The sequence below is a fragment of the Acanthochromis polyacanthus genome, chromosome 2 (assembly GCF_021347895.1).
Source record: "Acanthochromis polyacanthus isolate Apoly-LR-REF ecotype Palm Island chromosome 2, KAUST_Apoly_ChrSc, whole genome shotgun sequence".
NCBI classification, from domain to species: Eukaryota; Metazoa; Chordata; class Actinopteri; family Pomacentridae; genus Acanthochromis; species Acanthochromis polyacanthus.
In genome coordinates, this window is record NC_067114.1 from 44,583,850 (window position 1) to 44,607,476 (window position 23,627).

At 38.2% G+C, this 23,627-nt stretch overlaps 1 protein-coding gene across 6 annotated transcripts in view; it reads right to left on the minus strand.

Moving 5' to 3' along the window:
* Positions 1-23,627, minus strand: part of kcnq1.1 (potassium voltage-gated channel, KQT-like subfamily, member 1.1) — a 97,561-nt gene that overhangs the window by 56,460 nt on the left and 17,474 nt on the right. For 5 of the 6 annotated variants that reach the window (XR_007937883.1, XM_051939150.1, XM_051939141.1 and 2 more), the window contains exons 2-4: positions 20,022-20,112; positions 2,546-2,672; positions 2,003-2,081 (exon numbers count right to left, since the gene is read on the minus strand). Coding sequence is in view for 5 of the 6 variants with exons in the window: in XM_051939150.1 (XP_051795110.1) it covers positions 2,003-2,081; positions 2,546-2,672; positions 20,022-20,112 (297 nt within the window). In the remaining variant the exon portion in view is untranslated. Of the gene's footprint in view, positions 1-2,002; positions 2,082-2,165; positions 2,195-2,545; positions 2,673-20,021; positions 20,113-23,627 lie in introns of all 6 variants that reach the window. The other variant, XM_051939169.1, reaches the window with a different exon arrangement.

Below are 23,627 nucleotides of genomic sequence, written 5' to 3' on the forward strand. Positions count from 1 at the left end.
ATAATTGTCACAAATTCAAAGCTTTGCTGTACATTTTGTGGACTCTGGCTCCAGGATTTACTATTTTCAATCGCTAGAATGTTAGAGACATTGATCTGTGACGATGGGCATCTAGGTATGCATACACGCACAGAAAGTCCTAAAGTAAGTGGACACCTGAACATTGCACTCATATGCGGCATTAATACAGTCGTAACAATCACAATCTGAAAGTTTTGCTCCATATTTTGTGAAGCCTGGCTGTAGGATTTGCTCCTTTTGGACCACATGAGCATTAGTGAGGTTGATCTGAGGTGGTGGGCATCAGGCCTGGCTCACAGTGGGGCAATTAATCCCAAAAGGCGTTGGACCAGTTTGGAGTCACGGATCTGTTCAGGTGCAGACAGAGCTGTGAAAAGCATCGTATTATGGATCTGGATTTGAGCAGGATTAGTATAGTCATGTTGAAAAGGAAATTTTATATATCCAAAAAGTTTGTGAACACTTTTGGATATACATAGTTTCTACTGAATAACAATGTGGTAATATTACTTATTACCTTAGTGGAAATGCCAGCATTCTAGCCTTATTTAGATAATCTATTTTATGTCATTAATGTATCATACTTACATCTTCTTGCTTTTCTACTTTCAGGCACTACATTTCTTTTGTTACATAATTGAATTTCTTTCTAAACAATATTTGGCACAAGAATTTCTTTCAGGAGTAATAAAGTTTCATCTTATTTTAAACACTTATTGTACAGTTATAAAGATCTTTACAAAAAAACAAATTCAAAATTTGGGAAATAATTAAAACAAATTTCAACACATAAATAAAATACCATACATTAAACATGAAAAAGATAAAATAATCAAGTCACAATTTTTTATACGGTAGTTTAAGACCACAGCTGTTGACTTTCAGTGCAAAAATGTGTGAAGTTTTTTCAATAAAGTGACCTACCACGTGTAAACACTGTGCTATTTGTGATGTGATTTTACCAGAGGAATTTACTTCTTAGGGACCCTAGAAAAGATAAGCTAAGGTAGGCTAAGACAAGATAAGACAAGACAGGATAAGACAAGCTAAAATAAACTAAGCTAAACCAATTTAAGATTAGATAAGTGAAAAGAAGCTAAGAGTAACTAAGATAAGATAAGCAAAGCTAAGATAAGATCACATAAGATAAACAAAGCTACGGTAATATAGGATAAGATGAGTTAAGACAAGCTAAGCTTAGATAAGATGAGCTGAGATAGGCCAACACAAGCAATGTTAAGCTAAGCTAAGCTAAGCTAAGATAAGATAAGACAAGACGAGACAAGATGATGCACAAAAAGCTAAGATATGCTGACATAAGATAATACAAAATAAGATAATCCAAACCAGAAAGCTAAGACAAGATAAGACAGGATGAGCTAAGACAAGCTAAGCTTAGATAAGATGAGCTGAGCTACGATAGGCCAAGACAAGCAAAGCTAAGCTATAATACGCTAAGCTAAGCTAAGACAGGACAAGATGATGTACAATAAGCTAAGATATGCTGACATAAGATAATACAAAATAAGATAATCTAAACCATAAAGCTAAGCTAAGCTAAACTCAGCTAAGATAAAATAAGATAAATCTTGTCAATCCCGAATCTTTGAATAAATCAAAAACTTGCATTTAAAAATTTAAACATATAAAATCCTACTTCATCAGACTGTAATGTATATTAACGATGAGATTCTACAGTATAATATTAATCATGAAGAATAAATTAATGTAATAATATAAAACCCTACAGTATCATAAATCAGAGAATTTAACTTAATTAATATGAATACCCTGCTGCGTTATTAAATATGCAGATTATTCAGACTAATTTAGAGCAAAAACACACATAAAAACCCAACAAATCCAAGTGTTCCCTGGATCAACCTATACGAGCACACTTTGTTTCTATTTTTTTTATTTTCATGTTACGTGAAATAGTGCGTGTTTCTGCATGCATCATTTAGAGTAAACTTTGTCTTACCTTACAGCAGAGGTGGCAAAGACCTGACCTTTGGATCCCACCGACAGCACAACTATTGAGGCAACAACTACAATCAGATCTGCATGAATAGAGAATGAGAGGCTTTAGGTGTAAATATAACCACTGGTGAACATAAATAACATGAATACACGCATATACATACTCAGAGCTAGTGCTGTCCTCCATGTGAAGCTTGTTAAAGCCAAAAAAAGAGAGTACAAATGTGGAAAAAGTGCTCATTCATTAAAAAAAGAGAAGAATCTATTAATCAATTTGGGTGAAATGGGTTACAAATAACATTAATGCTAGTATTCATTGCTGCATATTTAAAAAAAAAACACCTGGAGGCTTCAATTTCAGGAATAAAAAGCAGAAAATATTGCAGTGACAGTTTTAATTTCATGCTGAATTTGTCTTAGATATCTCATTTTGGGATGCAGCTCAGGGTATATTACAGATATTGTTTAAATGCTGCGCGTGGGCACAGTGTGTTTTGCGTGCTTGTGCATGGATGCGAGCGTGCACCGGGGGTTGTGTGCCCACCTATAATAGATATTGGCTTCCTGGCAAAGCGCAGCCGGCCCCAGATGCCGACGTATTTGCTGCGGCAGCCTGCTGACCAAAGGCGAACAAAATATTCCACCCCGAAGAACACCACAAGGACGATCTCCTGTCAGACGAACGAGAGGGAGAAGGACGGCAGCATGAAACAGCATCTCACTCAGAGCAACAGCACCTGAACAGCTGCTCAGTTCAACAAATATGCTTGCATTATGTATGCAGCTGTTCTCTTAAGTGCAGCCTCTCACTTAAAACTTGACCGTGTCACCGATTCATTAAGGCTCATCGATTCTCGTTTAGCAGATGCACCATTTGTCACTCTTTAATTTGCACCACATCATCGATTCCCGCTTCGATTCGGCGGCTAAACAGACCCGGACTCGATAAAAACTGCATCCTGACGAATGCTTTGATAATGTTTATCAGTATTTCGCTCATTTTTTTCAGCTGATTTTACACATTAAAGTGGAGCTACAACTTTATTTGGCTCCGCAGAGAGCTGAGACATCTGATTAATGTCCTCCAGAGATGTCACTTCAGTCGGTGTCGGCTGGGATTAAGGAAAATCTGGAGGTGTGGAGTTGGAAAAAAAGTGGATTATTAGCTGCTCAGATCAAACCACAGACTGCATAGGAAACATTTGTGTCAACCATTGGTTTGTGGATCCAATTCTGAACCCTCAGGTTTGGAATTTAGCAATCAACATCTTGATTTTTCAGCTTTTAAGAGACAAAATTGAAAAAAAATCCTAAATTTATGGTTAACACCTACAACTTTACAGTAGTTTTCAGCATTTTTTAAAAATTGGATACAAAATGCTTTAAAGTTTGTTGTTATCTGTCATATTTGATTTCAACCGTCACACCAATAACACCAGACATTTATTTTCATTCGTTCGCAGACATTTTAACATCATTCACTACATTATAAATGTTTCACTTGTGTTCTCAAAGCAACATGCGCAATATGACATATGTACACCACAAATATGTGCAATTTACATCTCAAGGCATCTATTCTTTGTGGGTACAAAGTGCTCTTTGTATCTTGTGTACCAATTTTATTTTTATAATCTATATTTGTTCTTTTTTTATTGCTGCTGCTGCTGCTTTTCCTTGTATATAAAGCTGACTGGAGAAAACCCACAAAGAAATCCATGCAAATGGCATTAAAATTCCATTCTATTCTATACAGTATTTTTCTGCTTTGTTAAATTCCATATATATGTAAGTAATATGATAATTACTATATGTATCTGCATACATAGCTCTTTATATATTTATTCCCGTGGTGTCATTTTCATGTTTATAATTTGTGATTTTGGGGTAATTTCTTTTGACTATGTGTGTTTAAATACAAATTGAGCCAGTTCTTCTTTAATTATATCTAAAGTAATGCTTAAAAAACATGTTGCATCCCTTTGTACCCTCACTGGCCTTGTGGTTTCAGTGCAGAAGTTTCAGGGCTGTATGTGGACTTAGTCATGTTAGTTCTTCATCTTCTCAGGTATGAATAAAAGGCACGACCAGGGAGTTTCAGATCATCACAAAACTCCAGCTGCTGGAGCTCACCATGCTCTCATATCTGCTGATACTGTTTCACTCTGTGCCCTCGATATTTTACTTAAGTTATTCTTACACTGAAATAGAACTTATTCTCGTTAACTCTGGTGTCGATCTCCACTTCCTCTCGAAAGACTTGACAGGAATGCTTGTGAATAATTGATTGATATGGTGAATTTTAATCTGAATAAATTAAAGGTGCTTTGGAAATCTTAAGCATGTGTTAGCACTTCATTGACAGTGTTTAATTGTAATAATTTAGATTAAACCTGTAAAATAACAGCATTTCTCCTCCACAAAACCTACTGAAAATGTCTGTAAATGTTTTGTTTTTGCACATGAACACATTTTATCTTAATTTTACAGTTTTTGTTTGGCGGTCGTGTTGATCGGATGCGTCCTAAATCGTACCTCATTATCTCCTCTAAATAGGAAGAGAATTTTAAAAAACAAACGCTGTCTTGTATCTAAAAAATCTAGTAACTGAGGTCATAAATTCTTTAGGAAAATGTTATCAGAGGTAACAAATATAGTGAGAAGTAGCACCATTTTCTCATGAACTTCCACGTAGTTTGACTTCTTGTTGCAACCACTGGTGTCGCCCCCTGCTGGCTGTTGGAAATAATGCAGGTTTACACTATTTTCTTCAACCGTTTATGCATAAAACACCCAAATTTTCAACTACTCTGTCAACAGTCAATATCTTCTGATGTATTTTTGCCAAGCTATAGAGTCACGACGCAAAATCGGTGCAGTATTTGTTGACAAAAGGGTTCAATTTTTCAGTTTTTTGCTAAATAAACATGCAAATTTGCCTTTTCTTAAGAGAGCAAAACTGAGATATATAACTGACAAGCTACCCCTTTAATTTATAAAATGTAAATCTGAAGCTACAGCTAGCAGCTTACTAGCTTAGGTTAGTTTAGCACACTTCATGGAAAAGGATGGAAACAGTTAGTTTGTTAGCTTGTAGCTAGCTTAGTTTGAAAGTAGCGAAATATCTCTAAAGTTCATATATTAACATGCCATGTTGGTTTAAGTAACACAAATATCTTAGTTTAAAAAGTATATGTTCTAATTTTATGACGAAAATAGATCTTGTTGCAAATAAAGGTTTGTTTTCCATCCTCGTTTTAAGTCGTTAAGCTAAACTAATCAGCTGGTGGCATGAGCTTCATATTTAACTAAATTACCCTCTCATTTTCCTCTTATTTTTCCCAATTACTTCTTATTTCACATGCCAATAATAGAAACATCCCACCACAGAACGTGTCCGACATTAAACACAATTAAATCTCCTCAATTAAAGCCGCTCACTTTCACGTCTCTGCAAGTTTCCTCCAGCACTCCTTGAGGACAAATGGATTTTAAGAAAAATCAATTACGGCACACAATTACACCAACATGTGGATATTAATGAACTGGTGCGAATGAGAACACAATTACCTCCACATGTCTCTTAATCAGCAGCAAGCATTTGGAAAAGAAGCCGTCTGAAAGAGAATCAATGGACTGCCATAGATTTTTACTGGTGACAGCCTCCTTTCGCAGTGAATGATGAGGACAAAAGAAAACTGGGGGATTTGGGCTGATGATGTTTCCTTTGTTGTGCAGCCGGAGACGTTTTCAGCTTGGATTTATTGAGGAAAAATTGTAAATAAATATAAAATAGCACGCTGTAAGATAAAAACTGGATTAATCATATGTTAAATTGTGTTCTTGGACGCTAATATGCAAAATGTTCCTTAATTTATTCACTGAGGATTTCTAATTCAAGGTCGAAACAATAAATACAAAAAAGCAGAACATTAAGAAACATGAATGAAGAAAAACAGGCACAGAGGAGGGTTTAGATTGTGTTGTCAACTGCTGTTTTCACAGTCAACAATGACCTTTCTGGCTGAGTTGGATGAGAAATTCTAGAAATACTGACAATAATTTAAAAAAGTGACCACTTACAATGTTATATATCGGTACTGTCCTATATTAAAACTTTCTTTTGCACGACAATAGTGAACTAGATGAGCCCTCAGTAGAGGGCAGAACCACACCCTCTGCTGGCGAAAACCCTGTCCTCCCTATACAACTGATGCAATATGTATCAATTTTGATCATCGTACGTATCTCCCTTCCTACTTGATCTGCTGACCTGTAACTCCACAACTGAGCAGGGGACCTTAGACTGATCTTCAGTGTCAAGTTTGATTATCCTGACTTCAGCGGTTGCAGAGATATCGGACAGGACATAGCCACATACATACAGTGCCATGTGAAAGTATTCGGCCCCTTTGAACTTTTCAACCTTTCGCCACATTTCAGGCTTCAAACATGAAGATATAAAATTTTAATTTTTTGTCAAGACTCAACAACAAGTGGGACACAATCGTGAAGTTGAACGAAATTTATTGGATATTTTAAACTTTTTTAACAAATAAAAACCTGAAAAGTGGGGCGTGCAATATTATTCGGCCCCCTTGCATTAATACTTTGTAGCGCCACCTTTTGCTGCAATTACAGCTGCAAGTCGCTTGGGGTATGTCTCTATCAGTTTTGCACATCCAGAGACTGAAATTCTTGCCCATTCTTCCTTGCAAAACAGCTCGAGCTCAGTGAGGTTGGATGGAGAGCGTTTGTGAACAGCAGTCTTCAGCTCTGCCCACAGATTCTCGATTGGATTCAGGTCTGGACTTTGACTTGGCCATTCTAACACCTGGATATGTTTATTTGTGAACCATTCCATTGTAGATTTGGCTTTATGTTTTGGATCATTGTCCTGTTGGAAGATAAATCTCCGTCCCAGTCTCAGGTCTTTTGCAGACTCCAACAGGTTTTCTTCCAGAATGCTCCTGTATTTGGCTCCATTCATCTTCCCATCAATTTTAACCATCTTCCCTGTCCCTGCTGAAGAAAAGCAGGCCCAAACCATGAGGCTGCCACCACCATGTTTGACAGTGGGGATGGTGTGTTCAGGGTGATGAGCTGTGTTGCTTTTACGCCAAACATATTGTTTTGCATTGTGGCCAGAAAGTTCGATTTTGGTTTCATCTGACCAGAGCACCTTCTTCCACATGTTTGGTGTGTCTCCCAGGTGGCTTGTGGCAAACTTCAAACCAGACTTTTTATAGATATCTTTGAGAAATGGCTTTCTTCTTGCCACTCTTCCATAAAGGCCAGATTTGTGCAGTGTACGACTGATTGTTGTCCTATGGACAGACTCTCCCACCTCAGCTGTAGATCTCTGCAGTTCATCCAGAGTGATCATGGGCCTCTTGGCTGCATCTCTGATCAGTCTTCTCCTTGTTCCAGGTGAAAGTTTAGAGGGACGGCCGGGTCTTGGTAGATTTGCAGTGGTCTGATACTCCTTCCATTTCAATATGATTGCTTGCACAGTGCTCCTTGAGATGTTTAAAGCTTGGGAAACCTTTTTGTATCCAAATCCGGCTTTAAACTTCTCCACAACAGTATCTCGGACCTGCCTGGTGTGTTCCTTGGTCTTCATGATGCTCTCTGCATTTTAAACAGAACCCTGAGACTATCACAGAGCAGGTGCATTTATACGGAGACTTGATTACACACAGGTGGATTCTGTTTATCATCATCAGTCATTTAGGACAACATTGGATCATTCAGAGATCCTCACTGAACTTCTGGAGTGAGTTTGCTGCACTGAAAGTAAAGGGACCAAATAATATTGCACGCCCCACTTTTCAGTTTTTTATTTGTTAAAAAAGTATAAAATATCCAATAAATTTCATTCCACTTCACGATTGTGTCCCAATTGTTGTTGATTCTTGACAAAAAATTAGAATTTTATATCTTTATGTTTGAAGCCTGAAGTGTGGCGAAAGGTTGAAAAGTTCAAGGGGGCCGAATACTTTCGCAAGGCACTGTACATACATACATACATACATACTTACCCAGCCAGATACCGCACCAAATGCAATAACCCCGCCGACGTACCCGTCGGGCGTGGTTAAAAAGATGCTTGAAATGGTGTAAATCACATAGTTTGTACAGCAGAGCAGCTCAGTTGTGTACAATCCTGGTAGTGCTGTTTGCAGCACATGTAGCAGAGCTAAGCTAAGCTCATGGTGGTGTGGAGTCAAGAGGTGTCTTTGGGCAAAGCTGCCACTCATTCTACAGGACGGTCCATAAGTTTCCATGCACAGCAAAATGTATAATGTATATTTTTTTATGTTTCAGATACCCTAGAAGATGTGTTTGACCGCATCTTTGGGGGCACTTGAAGGCCACGGTGTATCAGGTGAAGATACGAGACAAAAATCATCTCAAGGAACGTATCACCAACGCCATTACGAGAAGAGCTTCAACTGTGCAAATGCACGTTCATAAACAGTGGAAGACACGTCTTAACATGTGTTTTTGAAACAATGGTAATCATAGAGAGCACATTTCATGATTAAAAACGGTCGTCCAACAGGAAGTGTTTATTTTTCCTATGGATGGAAACTTATCCTGTAGAACTGGAGGACATTTTACGTCCCTCCCATCAAATTTCAAATATTTCATGTACAAAATAGCTGGTAGAAGAATAAAAAAAACAGTGAATCACATGAAATGCTGCAATTAACATCATCAAACCGATTCTTAAAGAATGGCTAGAGCAAAGCTATGTCCTCTCTTCTACTTTTCATATTTTTATCACATTGTCAGCCTTGATTGAATGTCTCACTCTACCTCATATTATCAGGATCAGACTCATTCTTTGGACTGTTTTCCATCAGTCAGTTTGTCCTCGGTCAGCAGTAACAGCTAGCTAAATATCTAGCTTCTACTGCTGAGAAAAAGATCCCATTAGCATGGGTTAGCATCCCTGTTACTGTGATTAGAGTAGGGTTAGCAAACAACACAGAAAACATGGAATAAAAATGGTGCAATTGATGTGGCAAACCTTTGATCATTTATTACCCATTATTGATGAAAACTGTAAAAGAGAAAGTTTATTTTATTTTTCAAAAAATTTTGATGCCCAAATATCCTCCAGTTCTGGAATGACCCAGTAGTTTGTGAAACACATTGCTCAAAAATTAATAATAGCTGCAGCATTCAATTTTTCAATAAATTTTTCCGTCTGTACGTTGAGAATATGGGCAGACGTGTCCAGATTAGAATTTCTGACTGGCTAAGATTGTTATCGGCCTCAAAAATCCAGTATTACTTGACACGACAGCCGAGCTAATTCCAAACACTGACCTCTCTTTGTGCGAACATTAATCCATCGGGTCAAGTTCAGGAAGTTCAGAGTTGTGTGTCTGAGAAAACCTTGATCTTGTAACACAATCAAACGCTGCATAACAAGTGAGACGCCGGGTTAAAGGTTCTCCGTGGAGGTTTTGACCTCCAGCGGAGCTACTCTGCTGCTTCTTTGTGCTGCTTCTGTGCAGAGGCGTCCTCGTTTGTGCATTCAGGTGTCAGAATGAACAGTTCCAAAGAACTTCATGTGGCGACAGCGCACCGAGATGTGCAGCAACGCAGCGTCAAAAGCCGGAAAGAAAAAGACTGAAACCTCGTAAATGCGATATACTTTGTCTTTTTACTTTCAGAAGAGCTGTCATTAGAAAGTATGCTCTTTCATGCAGTATGCAGACAACTGGAACACACCATTTCATCATTATAGTGTGTCTTTCTTATATATTCGGTGTAGTTTGTAGCATAAAATGAGCTGCAGTTTTCCTGTGCACTCTCAGCTTGTTGTACAGATTGTTAGAATGACAAAAAAAAAAAACATTCCAGCTAGCATACTGCAAAATCTGACTGGATTTGCAGGACATTCTGGGATTGTTAGCATGTCACATACTGTGTGAAATCTTTTTCTTGCATGCTATGTAGATATTGGAACATATGTGGGTTGTGGTCGAATCGTCAACGATTTTCCTTGATGGCAACAAAAAAATGTCACAAGGTCAAGGAAAGATGGTGATGGAGAATTCATGAAGGACAAAAGGAAAAGACGACTGCACTAACCAGGCTGCACTTTGAATGTCTGCTGTTGCAAGGAATCATGGGACATCATTACCTCCTTTTCTCTCATAAAGAATGGACAAGTGCATCCTACACTAAAGGTGTAAAGAAAGGAAGCGTTGAAGCATCTTTCCTTTGCATTTACAGAATTCATTCAGCTTATATCACAGTTGTAACCTTGTCTCCACAAAATCCCATTCCTGTACAATTCAACTGCATTTTTAACTAGATTTTGAAGGGAATGTAAACACAGGTAGCTGGATAAAGTCTGCAAAAGAAAACCAACAGAAAAAAACATCGGCGGATTTTCTTGCAGAAGACGAAGGTTCATATCCTGTGATGGACGAGAAATCATCGGTTTCAGAAATGTTGCCTTCTGTCGTTGTTTACTGTTGGTTTTAATTCTCTTTCTTGTCAGGTTTATGCACCAAAACTAAGTGGTTGCATTTAGAACAACACCACACTTTGCTACACACTTTTAAATACAGTTTGTTCCATACTTGATTGACATTAGAGCTCAAAATTACAATTCTATAATTCAACAATTTCATTTAGCACACTTTTATCCAAAGCAACATACACTACAAATTCATTTGAATGAGAAAGTGTGCCCAAATTGACATCTGAGAGTAGATCCAACACAAGCAAGGATCTATTCAGGAGAAAACAACTTGGATAAGAGCCATAAAGCAAGTTCAAGAGTGAGAATAGGACCATGGTGTTTTGCAGGCTGTCAAATGCCACGGTATTCAGTGAAGAGCTGGGCTTAAGTCTTGTCTTAAAGGGGAACTTTGGTTTTTTTTCAACCTGGGGTCTGTTTTCATATGTCACTTCATACACGTGAGTGATGGAGAAATGAATTTTCGACATAGCTCCAGTATTTAGCCAGGCAGGCAGCTTAGCAGCTCAGCTAGCGAAAAGTATGGGGCAATTGGCCTCCCGCGTCAAAGTCCGCCCTAACGTGCTTTTTTTCCCACACTGACCGGCTCGGATAGTCTCAACGAGTGTCCCACAACATACTAGAGATGAGAAGTGAACGAAAACCTCTACATTACTTGGCGATCACTATTTGTTGTGGTCTGTATCCAAATCTTGGGATGCTAGAAAGCAAATTTCGTTACGAAATCGCGCGATAGCTCGCACCAAAACACCAATGGGGGAAACGGCTGTTTGACTCAGGTGAAAAGATGAGTGGAATGATTTTGTGTCAGATTACCTAAGTTTTTACGTCGAAGTGCATCAACTGGAGTTTCAGGGTCCATTTGTAAAACGTTTAGCCACAACTTTAGCATTTCCTTCTCCGAGTACGGTAGTCTGTGAAAGCTGCGCGAAGTGTAGCACACCATTCTGTTGCCACAACTCAGAAATGCGCACTGACGACCCGTTAGTTTTACCGGGTTTAGAAAAAACTAACTGTTCTGTAATCCGACACAGGGCGGACTTTGATGCGGGGGGGCCAGTTGCCCCATATTTTCGCTAGCTGAGCTGCAAAGCTGCCTGCCTGGCTAAATACTGGAGCTATGTTGAAAATTCATTTCTCCATCACTCACATGTATGAAATGACATGAAAACAGACCCCAGGTTGAAAAAAACCAAAGTTCCCCTTTAAAGACTGAGAGAGACTCTGCAGATAGAACAGAGTTTGGCAACTCATTCCACTACCAAGGAACCACAGAGGAGAAGAGTCTGGCTATGGACCAGCTCTGGTGTGGTGGTTGGATCAGGAGCCTTTTGTTGGGCGAGTGTAGAGAGCTGAAGAGAGTGTAGACCTGAATGAGAGAGTTCAGGTAGGAGGGAGTTGTTTTCATTCTGGTTATGAAAGCAAGAGTCAGAGATTTTTAATCTTATGCAGGCTGCAACTGGAAGTCAGTGAAGCAAACTGAACAGCGGGGTGACATGACCTGTTTTTGGCTGGTTGAAAACCAGACGTGTTGCTGCATTCTGGATCATCTGCAGAGGTTTGACCGTCATACAGGGAGGCCTGCCAGTAAGGAGTTGCAGTAGCTGATAAGTGATACTACAAGAGCCTGTACCAGGAATTATGCTGCATGTTCAGACAGGAAGTCTCTGATCTTCCTGATGTTTTACAGAACGAATCGACATGACTGAGCAACAGAGGACACATAAGCCTTGAGGGTTGGTTGGTCATCCATCATGACGCCCAAGTTTCTGGCAGACTTTGTGGGTTTGAGTTGGGTTGATTCAAGCTGGATGTTGATTTCTTGTTGAATAGAGGGACTGGATGGATGACAAAGAGATCAGTCTTGGAAAGGTTGAGTTGTAGGTGGCATGTTTTCATCCATGCCGAGATACCTGCAAGGCATGATGAGATTTGGGCAGAGACGGCGTGGTCGTCTATGGGGAACGACAGGAAGAGCTGGGTATCATCAGCATAGCTTCGTAAGGTTAAAGACAAATTATCACGATTGGGTGGTACTGATTGAATCTTCTCCATTTTCTGGGTTAGCAAGTTGAAACTGTAAAATAAATGGCAAAAATATCTTGATTGGCAATGTATTTATAATCTTTTCCAAGCAAACTAAACCACATTTCCTTCAGAACATAGCTGACAATGCAGTTTAGTTGACTAGGGTGCTTGGGTGCAACTTCAATTCAACGTTTCACTCAGTTAGGAAGCTTCCTCAGCAAAACAGAATGACTCGACTGGTTTGGAAATGTTCTATAGAGAAGATAATGCTTTTAATGTGTCTAGAACTGATGTTAATTTACCTGAAAGCTCAACCAGACGCCTTTTGTCAATAAGCTATTTGTAAGAATGTTAATTAGAAATCAGTTTGGGCGAGGGTGAGCCTCTTTCCCTTCCATATCTGATGGCTTTAACATCCCTCACCCTCCGTCCTCACCCCTCTCTCTCATTACAGGAAGAGCAAGGAGGGCAATAAATCTGAGATACCTCCCGGAGTCGTCGTCCCGACTCCGAGTCTCGACCTGAAGCGACCATCGATCCTCGGTTCATCCCCTCGTGTTCGACCCTCGACCTTCTCGTTCGTCCTCCCACCTTCAGCAATGAAGCCATATGCATTCATATGTCTTTGTCGGTGAAATCACATCCTTTGCACGATCGCAAAGACTGAAATAAAGCACACGGATACTGCTTTGTGTGTGAGGAACAAACAGACTCTTTAGATGACGTGGATCCTTCAGGCGAAGCGCCAAAGCATCTGGCCAAACACGCCGTTACAAACAGCGCCGAGCCGGAGCTGCATCTCCGAGTACTGAGCACACAGCGGTCTCCGTTGACCTTGAGCGTGCGGGAAGAAAGAAACAAGACAAAGAGATGCTGCTGTGGTGTGGGAGGAGAGAATGAGAAAGAGTGGCAGGGTCAGAGCAAATCTCCAAACTAGAAAAAACACTACAAAGCACCAAACGGCTCCTCTGGGAGGGAGGATGGAAAAGATTTTTTTTTTAGTTTTTTTGGGTTGGAACTATTAATTATTCATCATCTGTACAGAAGAGAAGAATAAGAAGATTAAATAAATATCTCCAGAGGGTTAACTTAAGGCAGGAAAAACATTTTGCCAGAGAATATATATCTGTATTCTATGCGTTTATTAATAGACTTGTCACTGTGTAATTACAGCTCTCACAGTGTAGCTTCCAGCTTCCACATGAATCCAACAATGAACCTGTAGGATTGGAGATTGTGATGTTCCAGCTCATGAAACACAGCGACTATTTCATCCCCTTATCCTCAGGCCAAGGTGAACTTGTCACACGTGGCAAGTTCCGGTCCTCCTCAAACAAAATCCTCAAGTCCTCCTTTATCCTTTCTCGGGGTTTTCTTTTTTTTATCTAAGCCTGACTGACTCACCCGTCACCCAAACAGCTTCCTGCGCTCGGCAGCCGGTGTCTCGGGGTTAAGTTTATCCCATTTACTATTGATTTCAGTGGAAGTGCCTTCACCCTGCAGCGGGATGCGCTGAAATTTTCTCCGGAGAAGCTCCTTCTGTGGTTCCAACAACAGTCTGTTTATTTACTTTTCCTCACCACGCCGCGGTTTAGTATTTGCTGTTTCAAAACAACAAAAAATCTCACATATTTTGTGGCTTCTAATTAAGAAAGCTAATCTGACGTAATCCCACAATGAACTTTATAATGACTCGACATCTGTAGATGAAAATACACAAAATGACACAAAATGACAGAAAACTGTAGAAAAACACAACAAAAATGGCACAAAACAACAAAATATGACAACAAAAACACATGAAACGGCACAAAATGACAAAAAGCAACACAAATCGACAAAAAAACAAACAAAATGACACAAAAGGGCAGAAAACTGTACAAAAAGATAACAAAAATGACATGAAACAACACAAAATGGCAAAAAAAATACATGAAACAAAACAAAATGGCAACAAAAACACGGAAAGACACAAAACAACGCAAATTAACAAGGAAAAGACAGAAAATGAGAATACAAAGTGACAACCATAAAACACAAAATGATAACAAAAACAAACAAAACAGCACAAAAAGACAACAAAAATACATGAAAGAGCACAAAATGACAACAAAAACCCACGGAAAGACACAAAACAACGCAAATTAACAACAAAAAGACAGAAAACAGCAAAGACAACAACAAAAACATACAAAATGACACAAAACTGTACAAATGACAACAAAAATGACATAAAACAACATAATATGACAACAGAAATGACACAAAACAATACAAATCAACAACAAAAACAAACAAAATGACACAAAAGGGCAGAAAACTGTACAAAATGACAACAAAAACACATGGAAAGACACAAAACAACATAAATTAACGACAGAAAACGGCAAAAGTGACAACAAAAATGACACGAAACTACTCAATCTGACAACAAAAATATAAAAAACGGGACAAAAGGACAGAAAACTGAACAAAATACACAAAATGACACAAAATACACAAAACGACAACAACACCCAGTCTATTGACATAAAACCACACCAAAGTTCAATATTTGCCGTTTCAAAGCAACGAAAAATCTCAAATGTTTTGTGGCTCCAAATTAAGACAGTTAATCTAATGTAATACCAAAGAGAACGCAACAATGACTTAACGTCTGCACGGTTTCAACAACAAAGCCTCCTGTTTGCATTTGTCAAACAGCAGAATCAGACAAAAACAGAAGCAGATGATGGACGGCAGGAGGAAATATCAGATGAGACTCAAGAAGCAGAATCTGAGAAAAACGTTGTTTCTCTTCTTTCAAAATCTCGAGTCTTTGCGTTTCACAGACGGCTGTTCGGATCATGAAAGGGTTTCCCTGCAAACAGGTTTTGTTTACATGCAGTGTTTCTGTGGGTCCTTAAGGCCTCGCTGACACACGGAATGCATCTTAATGATCAAATATCTATAAAGCTGATTGATTTTTTTGGTTTTAATGTTCTGAAAGCTGCATTATTTAGATGAGACAGCTGCTTATTTTTTTTTTAGTTTTCTCATTTCATTCTTGCAAATTGCCACTTTTAATTGAGCACATGAAGATACACAACCTGCCTGTGGAGCTGCGTTAAAGTGTTTTCATCAGTTTGGCTAATTTTGCATTCTGACACGCTGTTCTGTAATACAAAGCAAGTCAGACATTTATGAGCTTTCTCTGTGTCAGTCAACTCGACAAAAACTAAACCTCCATTTAGATACTAGGTACAACACAAACTAACAACAAAAATGCAGAAAATGGCACAAAATGACAACAAAAACAGACAAAAAGATGCAAAACAACACAAATTAACAACAAAAATGCAGAAAATGGCACAAAATGACAACAAAATATACAAAATGACACAAAAAGGTAAAAAATGATAAGAAAACAAAGTCAGAAAACTGTACATAATTACAACAAAAACGGCACAAAGCAACACAAAATGACAACTTAAATACACAAAACAGCACAAATGACAACAAAACACATGAAAGACACAAAACAACACAAATTAACAACAAAAGACAGAAAATGGCACAAAATGACAACAAAAGCACACGAAAAGACGCAAAACAACACAAATTAACAACAAAAAGGCACAGAACGGCACAAAATGACAACAAAAACACACGAAGACGCAAAACAACACAAATTAACAACAAAAGGCACAGAACGGCACAAAATGACAACAAAAACACACGAAAAGACGCAAAACAACACAAATTAACAACAAAAAGGCACAGAATGGCACAAAATGACAACAAAAACACACGAAAAGACGCAAAACAACACAAATTAACAACAAAAAGACACAGAACAGCACAAAATGACAACAAGAATATACAAAATGACACAAAAAGGTAAAAAATGACAAGAATAACAAAGTCAGAAAACTGTATAAAATTACAACAAAAATGGCACAAAGCAACACAAAATCACAACATAAATACACAAAACAGCACAAAATGACAACAAAAACACACGAAAAGACGCAAAACAACACAAATTAACAACAAAAAGACACAGAACGGCACAAAATAACAACAAAAATATACAAAATGACACAAAAAGGTAAAAAATGACAAGAATAACAAAGTCAGAAAACTGTACAAAATTACAACAAAAATGGCACAAAACAACAACAAAAACAAATGAAATGACACAACGGGACAGAAAACTGTACAAAATGACATAAAAAATTACACGAATCAACAACAAAAACAAACGAAATGACACAATTGAAGACAAAAATGTACAAAATGATAACAAAATACATGAAATAGCACAAAATGACAACAAAAACACACGAAACAACACAAAATGACAACAAAAATACATAAAATCACACAAAACAATCCAAATTGACAACAAAAACACACAAAATATTTAGATTTAAGTGAAACTGACCACTAATTACCTCAGTTTTGCTGCGTACCGTACACTGCCAGTTTATTAGGTACGTCTGTGAAATCTAATTCAATCTGCACAAAATTAACACTCTTCTACTATCAAACACTACATTCTACACCACTGATATGTGCAACACTGTTATTAAAAGAGCTACAGTCGTACTAGCTAGCTGCTTATTATTTATTGGAGATGTATTAAAAATGGTGGACACTTGGAACACTGACATCAACAAAAAAAAGCTAAAAATGCAGCAGCTTTGTAAAGACAGAGCTGTTTTATCAGACAATCATTGGAACACTGCTGATCATTTTATCCACAGCCTTTACATCGTGTTTGTTTTGGATCCAGACAGTGAAGACTGTGCAGCAGGGATGGCCGGCTTAATAGTGGACACTCCAGAAAAAAAATAAATAAAAGATTTGTTTGCAACAGGTGTTTGCTGGTAGCTTAGCGATCGATGCGGGGGTTTGGTGAACTTTATGGAGTCTTAGGACTTTGTGCACACAGACTTTTGTTCCTGATGGTCTGCTGTAAAGTTTCTATTGATGCTGAGGGATTAAAGAGCCGCTGGCTGCTGCTGCTGCTGCTCTGTCTGATGTTATATCATCATTCCTACACACTGACAAGGACTCACATGTGCAGTCACAACAACAACAGCGACAGTTTGTTGATGAATGTTGGTACCAAAACAGAAATCACTCTGAAAAATGATCCTGTGTCTCCTGCTTTTAGTAGTTTTAAGGTGATTTTACCGGAAGCAGACATTCAGACCTGATGGATGTGCTTAAAAAACAAAATTAGCGATGCAGAAATAACATAAATATATATTTTAAATGAAATCACAGATCTTACGTGTGGTTCTGATTTGCTGCTGAGTCCGCCTACCTTGCAGATTAGAAAACTGATTATTCTATTTGTATTTATTACACAGAATATTCAATCAACAACATGAATTTCACTTTTATTTAGCCAGAAATTACATTTACATCCTGCAATTTATGACAGTGTCAGACCTAAATGCACTTTATCATGTTTGAATAAATGAAGTTTAAAGCTAATATGCAGCTTTAGGTTGGAAATAAGAAGCTGCATTGATCACTAAAATTATATGTTAACATACGATTAACGTGAGGGAAAAACAGACTTCTTTAAGGCTTTTGTTATGGCACATTTGGAGTGTATGTTCAGAAGGAATATTTTTAAGTATTTTAACATTCTGGCTTTTCTTTTCTTTTGTAGCCTTTTTACAAACTTGTGCCTTCTGCTGCTCCAAGCATAAAGGTTCACATTTTTCAATATTTTTGACAAGTTTAGTCGTGCAGCTTTATGCCATTTCGTGTGCAGTGGTATTCTTCTTATTCGTGTTGTTTAAGCATCACCAAAATACCATTTTCTACAGATAATCAGGAAATACACAAAATGACGCAAAAGGACAACAAAAATCCATGAAACGGCACAAAATAACAAAAACAGGCAAAATGGCAACAAAAAATGTACAAAATGACAAGAAAAACAAACAAAATGATGCAAAATGACAGAAAATTGTACAAAATGACACCAATAGACAACAAAAAATGTACAAAATGACAAGAAAAACAAACAAAATGATGCAAAATGACACAAAATGACAAGAAAAAATGGTCAAAATGACACAAAACAACACAAATTCACAACAAAAAGACAGAAAACTGTCCAAAATGACAAAAGAAATGACACAAAACAACACACGACAACAAAAATACACAAAACAGCACAAAATGGTAAAAAATGGCAAGAGAAACAAACGAAACAGCACAAAATGGCAACAAAAATACACAAAAAGGCATAAAATGACAACCAAAAGATACAAAATCACACAAAACAACACAAATCGAAAAGGAAAGACACAAATCGACAATAACAACACAGTAAACTGTCCAAAATGACACAAAAGAACACACCATGACAAGAAAAACACACAAAACGGCACACAATGGCAACAAAACTACACAAAATGACACAAAAAGGTACAACACGACGAGAAAAACAACACAAAAATGCAACATAAATATACAGAAAATGGCAAAAAAATACAACTAAAAGATACAAATTCACACAAAACAACACAAATCAACAAGAAAAGACAGAAAACTGCAAAACAAGGGCAACAACAATATACAAAGTGACAATATAAAGGAACAAAATGACAAGAAAAACAAACAAGAAGACACAAAAAGACAGAAAATTGTACAAAATGACACAGACAACAAAAAGACAGAAAAAGCACAACAAAAATATATAAAATGGCAACAAAAACGAATAAAATGACACAAAATGAGAGAATACTGTGAAAATGACAACAAAAAGTGGCAAAAAATGACAAAAAAACACACAAAACAACATAAATCAATAACAAAAACACATAAAATGACAGAGAAGTCGCAGACCAGACGTCGTATTAGTGAAACACTGATGTAAGCTGTGTCTGAGCGTCACTGGAAGGCTGACAGCCCTGAAGGTAGGTGAGCAGATCTTTTCAATGCGAGGCTGAACCTTCTGTTAGCGGATGGACGACTCCAACCTCCCCACCACGCTGAAATCTCACAATCTTCTTTCTGCAGCCAATTCCTGAGCCGAGTGAGACGAGGCGGGGCGAAGACGGAGAACGCGGCGCCTTCTTTTGTAACCTCGGTCATGCAATTACCCTCGGCTCGCTTTACAATTACATGTGCCATCTCTTTTGTTGCCGGGGTCACAGGTGGACTCGCTTATTATTTTTTCTTAGAGGCCGGGATTTTCAGAGAAACCCAAGACTTGGACTTGTATCATAAGGTGGATTTCAGTTTTGAAAATAAGACCATTGCAACATTTGAGCATTTTTGTACCATTTTGTGTTGTTTTCTGGCATTTGCTGAAGCTCGAGGCTTCATAAATGACCTTTTGGGTTGTTTTTTGTCCAAGAGAGGACAGATTCATCCCAAATCCAGTGTGACAGCCACACGTCAGGTGCAGAACAATGCGTTTGTCCAGGATAATCTCAGGTGTTGCTTGTTATTATTAGTCATATTTGACACTCACCACCCAGAAGAGAGTCGTGTGAGCCAGAGCCTGGTACTGACTGATGGTGGAGAGGACGCTGAGGATCAGACAGGCCAGAACGATGAGGAACCTGCAGGAAACAAGCGCCACAGAGCGTTAGATTTGTGGACATTCATGTTTTATTTAGTGTTCTGTCATCTGTTACGCCAAAGCTTTCCACACAGTAAAACATCAAGCACTAATCCAGATGCTAAAGGACAAACATGAAGGGAAAAAGGGACAAAACGACAACAAAAATAGACAAAATGACAAAAAAAATAACACAAAATGACCAAAAAAAGACAGAAAACTGCAAAAAATGACAACAGAAATACAGAAAATGACAACAATATACGAAATGACGACAAAACTACACACAATCATAAGAAAACAAAAAAAACGGCACAAAATGACAACAAATTTACACAAATCGACAACAAAAAGACAGGAAAATGCACAAAATGACAACAAATTTACACAAATTGAAAACAAAAAGACAGAAAACGGCACAAAATGACAACAGAAACTCAAAATGACAATAAAACAACACAAAATTACAATCGAAAGGGACAAAACGACACAAAAGGACAGAAAACTGCACCAAATTACAACAAAAAGTTACAAAAAGACAAGAAAAATGAACAAAAATGGCACAAAATTAAGAAAAAATACACAAAATGTCAACAAAATAACACAAATCGACCACCAAACACACAGGAAACTGCACAAAATGACAACAAAAGGGATAAAATAGCAAGAAAAATACACAAAAGGACAACAAAATAACACAAATCGGCAACAAAAAGACAGAAAACGGCAAAAAAAATGACAACAGAAATACAGAAAATGACGAGAATATACGAAATGACAACAAAACTGCACACAATCATGAGAAAAACTAAAAAAAATGGCACAAAATGACGATAAATTTACACAAATCAACAACAAAAACACAGGAAAATGCACAAAATGGCAACAGAAATACCGGAAATGACAACAAAACAACACAAATCTACAACCAAAAGGGACAAATCAACACAAAAAGACAGAAAACGGCACAAAATGACAACAGAAATACTAAAAATGACAACAAAACAACACAAATCTACAACCGAAAGGGACAAAGCAACACAAAAGGACAGAAAACTGCCCAAAATGACAACAAAAAGGTACAAAATGGCAAGAGAAACAAACGAAAAAACACAAAACCACAAACAAAACGACACAAAACAACACAAACTGACAGCAAAAACAGAAAAATGACACAAAAACACACAAAGTGACAGCATTCGTTGGATTTATTCTCATTAACACGTGAAGTTCTTCCTGGAATCAAAGCTCTTCCAGGTCGTCATCAGTCGAGTCACGCACCTCTCCGCGCTCGGCTTTTTAACATCCCACCTCGTATCCGTGGCGACGTTTGGCGCTTTGATTTACCTCGCTCCGCTTTGAGCGTCTGGTTTGAAATAAAGTTTCAAGACAGCACAACATTACTTCATGTTTTTTTTTTACCCTGAAAAGTATCTGAGTGAATTTGTGAAAAAGTAAAAAGCTTTCAAGGACGGGCCTCTGGAGGAACCTTTTGAACCGCCGTACGAAGGCAAAGCGTGATAAACTTGTCAAATAATGAGCGCAGGTTTGCACACGCCGGATCAACAAACACCAAATTGCTCTTTAACATTCTCCTTTTCCCTCCCAAGGTCACCAGTGTGAAACTACTCAAACAGCTGAACAGAAAAATGTATTTTTTCTCAGAGATAAGGCTTCCAGCTGCCGTCACACCAAAAACTCACATGTGACCTTGAGTTTTTGACTCCTGAATGGAAATTAAAAAGCTTAGTGACCATCAGGATGTCAGGAAAATTTTTGTTATTTGGATGAAAAAATGCTCAGTACCAGCTGTTTGTAACAATCAGAGTGGAGGATGTTGGATTTGATGGTACAGGAAGAAGATTTTTTATTTTTTTGGAGACACAGTGCCAGTCTGGTTGGAGAATTTCACACGTTTTCTTATTTTCAAGGAGTAAACTTTAAAAATTACAGCTGTTTAGTCATTTAGATCAGCTGGAAACGGTCCTGTCTGTGTCCTCAGTCATTTGGACTTTTTTGCTTTTTTTTTTACAAATTTTGTGTCTCGTTTTTTCATTTTGTGTCTCATTTTTCTTGCTTTGTGATGCTTTCTGTTGGGTTTTTGTTGTTTTGTGTCTTGTGTGAGTCATTTTGTGGTGTTTTTGGACAAATTTTGAGTCATTCTGGAAATGTTTTACTAATTTTGTGTCTTGTTTTTGTCATTTTGTGTCTCGTTTTTCTTTTGCATCTCATTTGTGATGCTTTTTGTCGGGGTTTTGTTGGTTTGTGTCTTGTTTGACTAATTTTTGGTCATTTTTGGACAAATTTTGAGTCATTTTTGACACATTGTACTAATTTATGTCATTTTCTTTGTAGTTTTGTGTCTCGTTTTTGTCACTTTTTTCTTTTGCGTCTCATTTGTGATGATTTTTGTTGGGTTTTTGTTGTTTTGTGTCTTGATTAGGTCATTTTGTGGTCTTTTTGAATAGATTTTAAGTCATTTTGGACAAATTTTGCTAAATTTGGGTCTTGTTCTCATCATTTTCCATCCAGTCTTTCTTTTGCATCTCATGTGACGCTTTTTCTCGGGTGTCTGGTTTTTTTGTGACTTTGGGGTCATTTTGGACACATTTTAATAACTTTGTGTCTTGTTTTTGTGGTCTAACCGGCAATGCTTTGTGTTGGATTTTTGTTGTTTTGTGTCATTTTGTGATTATTTTGGACACATTGAGTTATTTTGGACATGTTTTACTCATTTTGTGTCTTGTTCTTGTGGTTTTGTGGTCTAATTGATGATACTTTGTGTTGGGTTTTTGTTGTTTTGTGTCTTGTTTAGGGCTGGGTATCAATCTAAAAGTTTCGATACCGGTACCAATACCGATACCTTCACTTCGATACCGGTTCCTAAACGATACTTTTTTCGATACCAGTTTTACAATATATCCTCTAACAGAATGAAAATTGCATTACACATTACTTTTCACATCTTGAGTTTAATTTTCCAGTCATTTCCAGTGCAAAAGAACATTTGCAAGCAATGTCCAGTTCAGTACATACTGAGCCACCTTCGCTCCGGACCCTTCCTGGCCGACCCAGGGCCGGTCGCGGCGCACCGCTGCGGAGGAAATGCGCCCTGCGGGGGACGGCCCGCACCCGGGGAGAGGTCCCGTGAGGGGATCCTCCCGCCCACCGGACCCACCGAGCGGCCGCCCCTGGCCCGCCGAGTTGAATCCCCCAGGCGGACTGCGTGGACCCCACCCGTTTACCTCTTAACAGTTTCACGCCCTCTTGAACTCTCTCTTCAAAGTTCTTTTCAACTTTCCCTTAGGGTACTTGCCGACTATCGGTCTCGTGCTGGTATTTAGCCTTTGATGGAGTTCACCACCCGCTTTGGCATATACTGCACCGTGCACTATTGGCGTCCATTTTACAAAAGTAGAGCCACGTTTTAGACCTCAGATGCATCTTTCCCCACTTCGATGGAGAGGGACCTCCTGCTGCAGCCAGGTACTCTTGCTTCGACGACACGCTACACAA